Here is a 13,462-nt window from a genome sequence, read left to right as displayed (position 1 = left end):
AAGATTTGAGAAAACTCACTTTTATCAAAAGTATTCCAGCATTGTATTCCACACTACAAGCTGAACTTGAAATACAAACTTTGACATCAAAGGATCAAAGACCTGTCAATGAGGTTTTGAAGTGAAAAATCAAGTACATACCAATGTATTTCCAGATGTTGGGTGCTCAATCTTCCTAAGTAATGCCCAGATTTTACTCTGCAACGCTCGCCTGCCCGTCGTCACCATGTTACTGGCTGCAGCAATCTCTTTGTAAATGCTAAAATTTGGAACAACTTGAAAGCTGGAGAGTTCGTCTCCCCCGACGCGAATCTCTGCCTCCTCGCAGATCAGACCGAAACATGACATCGCCGTCAATACTGCCTCCATCTCATGACTCCACAGGTAGCTGAAGAAAACGACCTACGGATATAGAAGTTGCTGTTAGATCCAAACATCCCGTGAGATAGATTTAGCACAAGTAACTATTAGCAGACACAGGTCTTGGGTTTGAACCAAAAAGGCTTCCCTGGGGGTCTCAAGCCATGTGCCTTGTCCCTTACCCCAATCAATATGGCTCCCTTGGTTACTAGGGATTAATGCAAAATGCTGTCTGTGTGTCCACTAATCGTCACTTTTGGTGCAAATTCTCTGCAAAAAGACCAAACTACTCTTAGGAGTATACTGACTTGAGATGATAAAGAAAATCTTGGAAATATATCCTTCATAAACTCACAAACTCTGATGTAAAGTGACACAGCAGATCTCTGCTACTGTGAAAATGAAAGAAAAGAAAAAGGTGCCCGTAAAAGTTTTCATAGCAAGAGGCCTCTCACCTCTAGTTTGTTCTGGGCTTGTTTTTGTACAGGTATCACGTGTTCCTTGTACTTCTTGAGGAATTGGTTTCTGTGGGAGAGAATCTGCTTCAGCCACTTCAGCATCTCCGTGCTGTTGACTATCAGGTGGTTCATGAGTTTTTCTGATATAATGAATAAAACTTGGGAACTGCTGACAGAGAAGTAGGACAAAAGAGAGAGAGAAAAAAATTATTGATTTCATGATCAGATTCAAGGACAGCTGATCATAATTCAAAATGGAATAGAATTGCCTTCACTGCCACACCCCCCCTTGCTGACTTAATCCAAAAATCTAGCAACATATTTATATAATGATAGCAATTTCAAAGGAAGATAAAAGACAGAAACGCCTTGTAATCTTCTTAACACCTCAGTTAATCCTGATCCCAGGCCTTTTCGAGCTAGGGTTTAAACTTCAGTGAAAAATATATGGCACACGACCCACAGTGTGATAAATGTTCATTACTATAGTCACTAATTATCTAATTTACATACTGATTTACATACTAATTAGCCCATCTCCTGCCAGGTGTATCTGTCCAGATCAGGCAAATTAGGATACAAGAAATAAAGCATAACATACTCCACAATACATCTTTTTATAGGCTTAACCTTCAACGGGCCCTTAAAATATACATGATTTTAATCTTGACTGAATTCTTGTTCTACAACACACATACAAGTCTGGTGGTTTTTCTGACTTGAGAACAAAAGTGTATGTTACAGTGTTGTGTGCCAGTGGTCTTCTAGATATCTTTATTTCCATGCCAATTTTGAATGACTTGTCCAGGAAAGTGTTAAATCAAACAACGTGCCAGTTACCTGATATCCCAGAAAGTCACGATGGGTGCCTCAGGGTTCCAGAGCTTCACATTCTCCGCTTGGTGAAGACAGAGCAACGCTTCCATGGCTTCCTGCGCTATATCCGGCATGTTAGCGTACTGGCACGCCAGGTTGACCAATCCGGTGATTAGCTCCAGCGTGTTTCTTTGGATTTCATGACCGGCTTTTCCATGATTCTACAAAGGAAATTATTACCACCACGCATGAGATGTGAAACTTGTTCTGTACATATGTAGGTTTGTTTTGGTCATAAAAGGTGGAGTGGGTTTTCAGTGGAACTTTAGAATTCTTGGTTAGAAGAGAACTGCAGGACTTCTGACAATGTGGGTAATGTTCACTGAAAATATGTGAAAAAGACGTTTTGGCCTTTGCTTTTGCTTTCCTGCAAAGGTCTTTTAAATTGAACCACTGCACAAAACAGGGAGAGATTTTTCCAGTCAGAAAGCAGCAAAAGAGGGGTAAACGTTTCAAAATATATACAGAAAATGTCCCATCTAAAATATATACAAAAGTACTTATAATCATCTTGGCATAGTTTATACAGATGTGATGGCATGGATCAGAATGGGGGAACAATATATCAGACAGGCATAGGCCTGTTTTGTATAAAAGTGGCTGAGTGTACTGTCAGATAAATGCTGACTTTACGAAGTAATGTTCCCCTATATTTGATTTATGCACAGAAAACGTCACAAAATGTGCAAAACCGTTTTTCCCAAGCTTCTGAATATCAATGTTTGGATAACATGAAGCAACAACACACGTACATATTTTGACTGAGTATGATGCTCACATTAATTCATGAAGTGCATTGTGTATGGGAATGGGGAGCACAGAGGTCTGAGATCCAGGACAGCATATTTCCTCCGAAGACAACTGAATATGCTCTTCTCTCTATTTTCGCAAGATTGTCCTGAATGCACTTGTATGATGAAGAATTTATGCAAGACCATACTCCATGGATTTGTATAGCCCCTCTTGATATTATATCCATGTCAGATCTCACAAAGATGATGCGGTGTTCATACCAATGGAAAAACTTACATATAACATGAGCAGAGGATCGGCATGGATCAGTTTGACGATCCACAGCAGCAGGTATCTGTAACTCAGTGTGTCTTCTGAGGTCTTCTCCTTGGATTTCAAGATGGTGACCTTATCCTTGAGTGACTGGGAAGGTCGGAGTGGCATCTGACTGCTGCTGGACTGGCTGACTTTGGCAATGGTTTCAGAGAAGAGGTTCCTGAGATCTGCTGCCGCTCTTTCGTAGACTAGGTTGATCTTTGGCCACCATGGTAATGTAGACTGTGACAACAAACAACAAGTGTCAGTCACAAGTGTGCTCCCAATTGATCACAACAGACATTCATCCATGTGTGTGACTTACACTGGAAATGTACATTGAGTATCAGTGTACTTTCCCTACATAGCGGTTTAACCCTTTCACCACCATGGTTTGTCCAAAATCCATTGTTTTCTATGGGAAAGTTGGACCTGTACACAGGGAACTGGGGGTGAAAGGGTTAAACCCCCATTAGCTGTATATCTTTTTGTTTTTTTTAAATAAGATGATTTGAAATCAAAAGCAACCTATATAAAAATGCTTACTGAAGAGTAACCACACAAATTTGTTTAAACATTGGCTACAAATAGACAAGTTAGATTTTAAAGATATAATTTGCAGCTTGCAAGTCAAACGTGGCCACCGCAAGCAAGTACACAAAAGCTGACCAATTGATCAAATCTGTTGCCGGGACTGAAATAGTGACACTTTCAAAGACAATATGGAAACAATCATACAGGGAATCCCCAGCACTATGAAAATTAGTCAATATCACCTAATTGGGGCCTATGAATTATACCAGTCTTAAATCATCAATTTCTCATTCCACACTAACCTATGGGTTTAACTTGGGGCTTTAGGGACTTACCTTGGTGATAATCTGATAAAAAGCATGTACTAGCACCAAATGAAAGTATGGTGGAGAGTGCAACGAGAGACAAGCGTTGAAATGCTGCGTGTTGTTGGGATTGAAACGGAACAACGCGATGGCACAGTCTGTCATTAGATCCACATCAGCCGTCAAATTGCCCCTTGTAAATGGTTTGCTTGTGTTGAACAGGAGTGCCTACAACAGACATAGTACCATATGGATGTTAAATGCTTTGAGGAATGTACAAGTGCTGAAGTCAGAGCCATACTACCACTTCCCACGTGGTGTGGGGTCATAAATGTTTTTGTGGTGGAAGGACAAATATACACACATCAGTTCATCCATCCATCCATCTATATATACATGTATGCACATATACTGAAGTACATACATAGATTACATAATGTACGTATACATATCCATTTATCCATCATCTATCCATACATGCTTATTTCTACAAATGCAAAACTACAACCATATAAATATATATATATATATATATATATATATATATATATAATATATATATATATATACACACACACACACACATATATATATATATATATATATATATATATATATATATCTTGAAGTAATTTGTCTATATATATATATATATATATATTATTTGAAGTAATTTGTCTTATTATTTATAACGCTCTGCTTTCCGCATTGAGCACTGTAATTTCAAACAAGGACATCTGTATACTTTGATTCATACATAGATACACAGATACATATATAGATAAATACATACATTCTACTACACAGTACACGTATATATACATCAAAATACACACACATTATATGTATATATGCACACACACACATACATACTGTATGTACATACATGCACACACACACTTATAAACACTCACACATACACATGCACATACTTAAATACATACATACATGCCTACATATACACATACATGTTTACAGACAAACACGATCATAATTTTGTGCAAAATGCTCTCACTGCAACATCCAATTGGCTATGTCTAAACAACACATTAGGACAATCACTATGTATCCAAATAACATATTCAGAATGGCATGAGTGTCATGAATGCATATCTCTGATCACAATTTTGTATTTAAACATAAAATTCAGACCTACCTGTAGTTCACCCAGGATGGACTTGACTAGGAGACACAGTACAGAATTCTCCCTTTTGCTGGTGTACGTGGCCGCTTTGCACAATTTCACAGATGTAACCGCAGCACTTTCTGTCAACTGCTTGGACGTCCCGCTGCCGTGTGGTGACAGGGCCTTCTTAATGTTGTCCAGGAACTGCTTCTTTTTTTGCGTCCTCGGCGACAGCGGCGCCTGCACGTCGGTGGTTGCAGCGATTTCCTTCAACAGTCCCGGGCACAACAACAGTAGCATAATCTGTAATGGCCACACGGCCGCTTTCCGCTTCGAGGAGTGTTGCTCCGCAAGCGTGTCCACTAAATCAAAAAGTTTTTCCGCACAGTCCGAGAGCTCTTGTTTGGAGCCCGGCTTTTCATGCAATTCAGTGAATTCTTCCGGATGGTTTCCCATCCAATTCCAGATGGACTTTTCCAGGCTGCTTGCCAATACTATATGCACATTTTTCTGGATCTTTAGAGACTTCAGTTTCAACACAGTCTCTGCAGAGTAAAGAACATCACATCATGAAAGGGTAGGTGAAATTTTTTTTAATTTTCTTTTTGTTGGCAGAGACCTATAAAATGCGGTAACATTTTGAGACTTTACTGGAAATCTTTTGTAAATGTGGGAAAAATGTCTTAGGTTGGCAGGTTTTTTGTTAGGGTCAGTCAGTTTTTTTATTTGGCCAGATTGAATTGATAACCTGATTTTCAATTTTTAGGTGGACTGTGTTGTTAACTTCCCAGAGTGATGCAAATGACCAGTCTACAGATTCAACCATGAATATTTCTGGAAAATACATTCTACTAGGTGCACCAAGTTTGAGTCTACACAATGTTGTCAATTTGGAATATTTCAACACGGTCACAGAACTTGGGCATACCAGTTTAGATGACGAGTTATCAGGGTTATCTTTGTTACCTAAAAATCAATTGCACGATATTTGAGCAAAGTTTGGTTTCTCATCAACTCTTGCCCATGAAAACTCTGTTTGCCTCATAAATATATTGAAATCGTGTATGATTAATGCCTTATTGCATCATGCACGTATAATTGACAGCTTTTACAACAATGTCATGACCCATTCCCACATTTCAAACAAGCCATTCTGACAAAAAGTTTTCTGAAAATAACTTTTTTCAGGAAGAAGACTTGTATTCACAGAATTCGATAAGCTCTTTAACTATCACCACATTTTCATATGAGACAACTCTTTCCTGTTTCAGACGAAGCAACAGGTGACTCCTATTGCCTCATGCCAATGAAAACGCAAAATGAATAATGTCTATCAAGATAGGGAGCCCTTTACACATGGACTCTGCCCATACAGATACGGTGAAGACACTGTGAAGTATGACAGAGTTAAAACTAGTTCTGAAATTCACAGGTCACTGACCACAGATGATACCGACTTTCACTGCAAAGTAACGGTTTGTCTGAATTCTCATATAATATTCAGAGTCAAACCCGATCCACTGTACTCTGAGTCCCTCACCATTTTTTTTGCAATTTCTACTTCCCTAATATCTTGAAGCCACAAAACCACGGCAATCAAGGGTTATCTTTAGTCTCTGTGATCGTACATAGCAGCCCCTAATCACGCTCCCACAAAGTGGTGCATATTTTTTTCTTTTATGAGCAGCAGTTATGAACTCCACATGACCTTTCAGTACATTCGCCTTTGTTTTGTCTGCGGAAGGATAAAAACTTTCCATCATGAAAAAAATCAAAAAAAGGTTGAAAAACTACACTTCTCAGCATAATCCTAGTAGGACAAAGTCATTAAATTTTACTTTTGTATGTTTAGGGCAAGACCGTTACATGGAACCAAACTGAAAGTGGCTATCGTTGAATTTGGTTTCTTACGTGAAAGCTATTTACTCATCATAGGCTGTTGTATACAATGTTTAATGTTCTGAATAATGTATTCACTTAAGGCCTGGACAGAAATGACGGGGGTAAGTGGGGGTTGGGCTTTACAGAAACTGGATGCCTGAAAATTATTGACCCTCCTCTGATTTTCCAGCACAAAAATTGGTGATCCTCTTCCCTGACTTATGCACAAATTGGAAAAGCCTTCTGCAAACTGTTGCATGAAAAGTGGCAAACCTTCCCCAATCGCACCAGCCCTCCCTATTATTAATTCTGTCTAACCCTTTTACCACCATGGTTTGTCCCAAATCCATTGTTTTCTATGGTAAAGTTGGACCTGTATACAGGGAACTGGGGGTGAAAGGGTTAAGTCCCTCACACAAAGTGCATCTACAAGCACTGAGTGAGTGAATCGTGGGATCACAATTCACTGCCAATGGAAAATATTTATCAGCCTAAAATTGTGTACTATATATCTTATTGATGAAACCCACTTATGATACTAACATTATGGCGCATAACTGAGACCCTTAAAAGTGGTTATCACACACTTTTCACCTAGTATAAAAGGAATAGTTCTGATGATAAACCCATCATTAGATGATGTTCTTGGTGAGAACAGCAAACGACCATAGGCTGACTCAAAATAATGTTCCAATTCTATCATTGGTATGCGAAAATAAACATTTGTCAGAAACTTTTGATAGTAGCCTGTACTTATATTATGGTAGAGTGTACAACATACATTTCATTTGTCATGGGTTCCTACCAAAAGCTGACCTGACAGACAAAACGCCCATCGACAAAATTTGTAACACTTTCTGTCAGCAGCACTCAGCATTGGCCAAACGCTACATCGTGATGACTCTACAATTGCGATTACAAGCAATGCCTCCAATTGTAGTAGATAAACCTGTCCACCCCAAACTTCCCATGAACACGTCCACAATCACCACTGATAACAATAGGTTTGGGCTAGACCATGGTGGTTAAAGGGTTATACAGATACCAAGTACGGTTCTTCTGTTGTATGTCATACTTCCATGAGCTAATGCTCACAGATCTAACCAATCTTATTTTCTCCATTCTCAGAGTTCTTCACTGAAATCAAGAGATCCCCTCTGGTTCTAATTTTCAGAACATTTATTGACATATTAAATATAATAGGTTTGATATTTGGTAATCTCATTACCCTTTTTATTAACTTTACATATTTTTCAAGCTTTTCTTGACATTTTATAGATGACCATATTATCTTATTTTTGTCTTTTTTTTTTCAATTTTAGTCTGTACTACATATTTTAGCCCTATTATTTCATCTTTGATCCTGCAGGTGGAAATTCCACGGTGTCATTACTCTCAAACTGTCCTCCTCCGTACACTTTTCAAACCTGTGTAATGCCATGAGGGGCAATGATGTCGAAGCATGGCCAGTTGGCAAAACAAATACGTGTATCAAATACAACTTCCACGCTAAGGAAAATGTGAGAGTTCAGTGACAGGCACTGATATTTGAATGAAGTAATACTAGTACGCCATGTACGCTGATATTGATACACAATACATTCCGGGGGCATGCACTAGTTTTAAAAGAAAAGCCTTGCGGCACAGAAAATAAACCAGAATTGGAAGAAATTTGCCTTTACACAGGTATTTGGTGAGGGAATTTGCTGTTTGATCAGTGACATGCCTTTGACAGTGAGGTTATTGACACCACTGAGTGACTTTCTACCCATGATGCAATGCTTACTCTTGTACCACCATGGTTTAGCCTAACTCTATTGTTTTCAATGGGTAAAGTTGGGCTTCTACACAAGAATATGGTGGTAAATTGGTTAAACAGCACTGTATTAGGAAGAAGAATACAAGAAATTTGCTTTATTGAGACTACAAGGGCCAGCAGCTGTAACCTTTGATGTTTTTATTTCACTATTATTGTTTTTAATCTTTAACTACATGTACAGTAAGTTATTCTACTTCCTGAAGCATACTGTGATACGTATGCACAGTATTCAGCTTGTCAGCTCAGATTATACATGTGTGAACTGCACTGTTATTGTTGATGATTTAATTCTAGACCAGACTAGAATTCAAATGTAGGCAACAACAGTGCATTTTACATGTATAAATTCTATGTTGACCAGCTAAATAGCTGTTTTTGGGGTAGAACAGGTGCCATGCCAACAAAATTCATTGATATTTTAATGGGTATTCAAATAAATTATTAACATATTTTTAAAATAGAAAATTTAGTATTGACAAAATTTGAAAGTGTAATAATTGTTTTCCCATTTCTAAAAGGAGGGGTGGGGTGGGGTATCCTACACAAATTTGTGACAAAACAAGACGTACAACAATATGTGCCCTGAAAATTTAACTGAATCCAGTAGTGTCTGAGCGTAATACTTATTCCAATGACATTTTTCCCATAAAATATCTTCATTTTATATTTTGATAATATCAAGAAATTGGCATTATGTTAGTTTCTACCTCATTAAAATCGAATCTAAAACATTCAAGTAATTCAAAATCAAAACAAAATTCTTTCACATAGTTATTGCAGTACTCAGAATAGCCAAATGAAGGACTTTAACAGTTTCCGCTACCCTTGAACTATTACTCTGAGGTAAAGAACACCAAATCACACTCAAACTTCATAAGATGACCATTACTGGCATTATTTTCTTTATGCCAAACCTTCAAATGAAGTTTATTTCACATGGGCAGTCAAGCTGACTACCATATTTTCTAAAATTCAAAAGCATTGATTTGTCAGACTGGGGTTATGTACAATTTGGCACCACACTAGGTGGTACATTTTTAACCATATTTGTCTACCTAAGGGGTCTATGTGCATGGAAGGGCAGGGTGACATGATGTTTATAAAGGCACAGTTTTGTAAGTTTTCTTCCTAGTACTCTGCCGGCAATATTCTAACAGTGAAATTATAGTTTTTACAATCAAACTGGCAAAACAGATAATTATTTGGCAGACATCACAGACAAGACATACAGTGTAGATGCACTGTAGTACTGAACAGTGACCATGTTTGGAAGACAGGTAACTGTTTTGACATTATAGCTTCTGACATAATAGCTTCTGACATATGGGCTAATCTATAGTTTGTTTCAAATCAACTTCAAAGAATTAATCAAAATAAGAAGCAGAAAAAAAACACCCAGAAAAACTTTTGGTGGCAGATTGCTAATACCTAGCAGCAATCGTCACCTACTGTAATCAAGAATAACCAGATTTGATTCTGATCTGATGAGCCCTTTTGAGGTATCGAGCACACAGAGACAGACAGACAGACAGACACAGACAGACACACACACAGACAGACATCGCTGCGACATATGCCAAAAAATCAGGGGTCACCATGGAAAGTTGTTACTAGAGAAACAAATTACCTTACATTTACTGATATTTGAAATTCAAAATGGCTGCCATCACTGTGTTAATTCCATGGGGAAAAATAAAATTTTTGATTTCTGAAAAACTAAAATGGTGGACATTTTTCTTACACCAACAGCTTTAAAATGAGCCCCCACAAGTGGTAGATCAGAAAAGTATTGAAATATTTTGAGAGCCTGATGTATTAGATGCATTGTACATGTACATTAACACTTTGGGTGCCCCCGGGCCGATCGATCGGCCCACCTGTTGTTATGCAAATTGCCACGGGCCGATCGATCGGCCGACCTTTGCAACGTCCTTGTAATGAAGTACAGTTTTGTGAAAATGTCCGATTTCCTAGTCTAAAACGGCGAAATTCCCTTCATCAACGCAAAGTTCATCTAAATTTACGTTTTTGTGATTTTTGGGGGCTTGGAACGTGCGCAGATATGTAATTTACTTGAGAGGTCATAGGGGTCACGGGTTGATACGACGTCACTCAGAGAACATGGCGGACGGTTTGTTGACATTTTGTAGTCTGCTTCGCCGGTGCAGTGTTTCTTTTTTCACCGATATAAAATGTCTTCGGAAAGCGATGCCAGTGACGCCTTAGATTTACAGGCACCCAGCGATACTGATTCAGAAGGTGAGGAATTTGATCGAAGGCCTCCCAATCCATGGTTTCGTGTGTTCCCGCCTGAGCCAGCTCGTGACCATGTAATTTTCCAAGAAGCTACGGGCCCCGTTCGTCCACCACCGAGAGATGCCAGCCCTCTTGCCTACTTGCAGCTATTCTTTACAATTGAACTTGTCAGATCATTTGTAATCGAAACCAATCGTTATGCCGCCAGTTTTATCGAGCGGAATCAGAGAGCCTTGGGCCACGCATCCAGAGTCTGGCGATGGTTACGTACTGGTGGTACGACGTATAGTGAAATCAAAGCATTTGTTGCAGTAATTTTAGACATGGGTCTGATTCAGAAAAATCAAATTGCCGACTACTGGGAGGTAAAGTACCGCTCTCAATCAACACCTTGGTTCCGGAAGATTTTTTCAAGAAACAGATTCCAACTTTTGCTGAAGTTTTTCCACATTGTTGACAATCGTGCAATTCCTGACAGAGGTGAAGTTGGACACGATCCACGAAATAAATTCCAGAACTTGATTGACCACTGTAACAGAAAGTTCAAACAACACTACAAACCAAGGGAAATGTTGAGTATTGATGAAAGTATGGTTGGTAGTAGAAATCGATGTGACCTTATCCAGTTTATGCCAAACAAACATCATCACAGGTTTGGCATGAAATTATGGGTAGTATGTGAGGCGTCAACTGGGTATAATTTACAACTCCGTGCATATGGTGGTGCCAGGCGAGACCGAGGTGGAGAAAATGGATTAGGCTATGATGTTGTCATTGATTTACTCAGAGAAGCTCGGTTATTGAGGAAATCTCATCATGTAGTGGTCGACAACTTCTATACTAGTGTTCCACTCGCACGAGACCTGCTTGACATGGAAACCTACCTGACTGGAACGCTTCGCCATAATAGAATATTCATTCCTGCCATGATAAGAAATGCCCGTCCCCAGGTTGGTGAAACAGTGTATGCCAGACAGGGTGAGGTCTTATGTGCTGCCTACCGTGAAAAGCTGTCAAAACCCAAACCAGTACTGATGTTGTCAACTCATGAGCCAGCTCAGAATGACCCAGATCATAACAACCCTCCTAAACCTGTCATCGTTACAACATACAACAAGTACATGTGTGGTGTAGACATCAGTGACATGATGCTCTTTGCTTACAATGATGAACGCAAATCCATGAAATACTGGAAGAAGATGGTATTTAACATTCTTCACAGAATGATGCTGAATGCGTACATCATCTACAAGCAAAACACAACCGATCAGCACATATTTACCCGTGAAGAGTTCTACAAGGAGGTGATTGAAGCGTTAGTAGTAGAGCACATGGCTACTCGTAATGGTGATGATGAAGAACATAACAATGACAATAACAACAACAACAATATGGGTCAACTGAGAAGACTGCCAGGTCACAGAGAGCGAGATTGCTGCGTATGCTCCAATCGTCCTACTGGCGTCCGGCATCGATCAAGGACTGTTTGCACTAATTGCAATAATGGACTGCACAGAGACTGCATTCCACGTCATAATTGTCATGGATAATTGACCATCATAGATCATTGACATGCCATAATATGTGTCATCACATGTACAAGTTTTATACAATCCTTGAAAGATCTTGAAAAATCAATTGAGGTCTTCCAAGAATCTTCTTGAAAATTGATCTAGTGAGCCTAGTCTGAAATTTATATGCAACAGCTGAAAAACCATAATTCAAAACAAAATGAAATTATCATCTTTCAGAAATTTCCTTGTCTAATTATTCATCCTGAAATAAATTTAGCACACATCAGTATTATCCCTATGCTTGATGTTTGTTGAGCAGAAAAAATTTGAATGACTTCAAAAGTCATGGAAATTTGTGAGTTTATTGACCTTGAACATATGTCACTTTTTGATCAGCATTGACAAACACCATGTTCATTGATCACCAATTCTCATCACTTTTATGTTGGCTATTTCTGACTGATTTGTAGTTATCAGACATCTAATGGATATGCCAGTATTTTCTGTCATATACTCATTGCAGTGAAATAATGTAAATTTATGCTATACTTGTTTGTTGTAGCAATCTCCATTTTGTGAGCCAGTTCCTGTTTTTCTTTTCTTTCAAAAGCATCTGCTCTTGTATAAAAGTGAACATATGAATTTTCCTTTTTACATTCCAATATTCCACATACATTGCATCTTGAATTTCATGGTATTAGTTCTGGCAATGTGTGCCTCCACACTATACCTTCAAGCATTTTTGTCAGAATATTGTGCGTGTGATGACATCATCTAGTATCTACATCGATATTCTGTATTTCCCTAAATTTGCCTGTGGTTACCAGTCATGTTTCTTCACTTGCCATGTTCTTTCAGTGGAACATATATTGTCTGATTCATGTTAAATTGTTGCAAAATCCATCTGTAAGGGTGTTTGTACATTTACATTTCATTGTTACCACTCCTTCAGGATGAAACTGGTGACAATTTGTATTTGTTGTTTGACAATCACACACTAAAAAATGTACAAACAGTCATTTAGAAAATGCATTTTTTATTTATAGCGAGGCTTCCTATTGGGCAATAGCAGTTTCATATTTTTGAGTCAACATTTAGACAGACTGATTTACAGGTAAAAGTCTTGACCAGATTTTTTTTCCAACTTGTCCTAGACCTATGACTCATTTTTCTAGTGGTCCCCCTGTAAACATCACAAATTTATAAATTCTGGAGTAACACTGGCGTGACCAGTATGTGAGTACTTCATATTTCAATGCAAAGTTTTATAATTTGACACCTTAGCC

The 13,462-nt window shown here is 38.5% G+C and overlaps 1 protein-coding gene across 1 annotated transcript in view; it reads right to left on the bottom strand.

The window, feature by feature from the left end:
- Window positions 1–13,462, bottom strand: part of LOC139145169 (neurofibromin-like) — a 77,579-nt gene that overhangs the window by 46,083 nt on the left and 18,034 nt on the right. Inside the window, exons 6-11 of the mRNA XM_070716155.1 lie at window positions 4,737–5,251; window positions 3,611–3,808; window positions 2,724–2,984; window positions 1,659–1,855; window positions 816–984; window positions 142–402 (exon numbers count right to left, since the gene is read on the bottom strand). Coding sequence (XP_070572256.1) covers window positions 142–402; window positions 816–984; window positions 1,659–1,855; window positions 2,724–2,984; window positions 3,611–3,808; window positions 4,737–5,251 — 1,601 coding nt within the window. The remainder of the gene's footprint in view (window positions 1–141; window positions 403–815; window positions 985–1,658; window positions 1,856–2,723; window positions 2,985–3,610; window positions 3,809–4,736; window positions 5,252–13,462) is intronic.

The sequence above is a fragment of the Ptychodera flava genome, chromosome 12, assembly GCF_041260155.1.
Source record: "Ptychodera flava strain L36383 chromosome 12, AS_Pfla_20210202, whole genome shotgun sequence".
Lineage (NCBI taxonomy): Eukaryota > Metazoa > Hemichordata > Enteropneusta > Ptychoderidae > Ptychodera > Ptychodera flava.
Note: the sequence above shows the minus strand (reverse complement) of the source record. Positions and strands in the feature narration are given on the sequence as shown.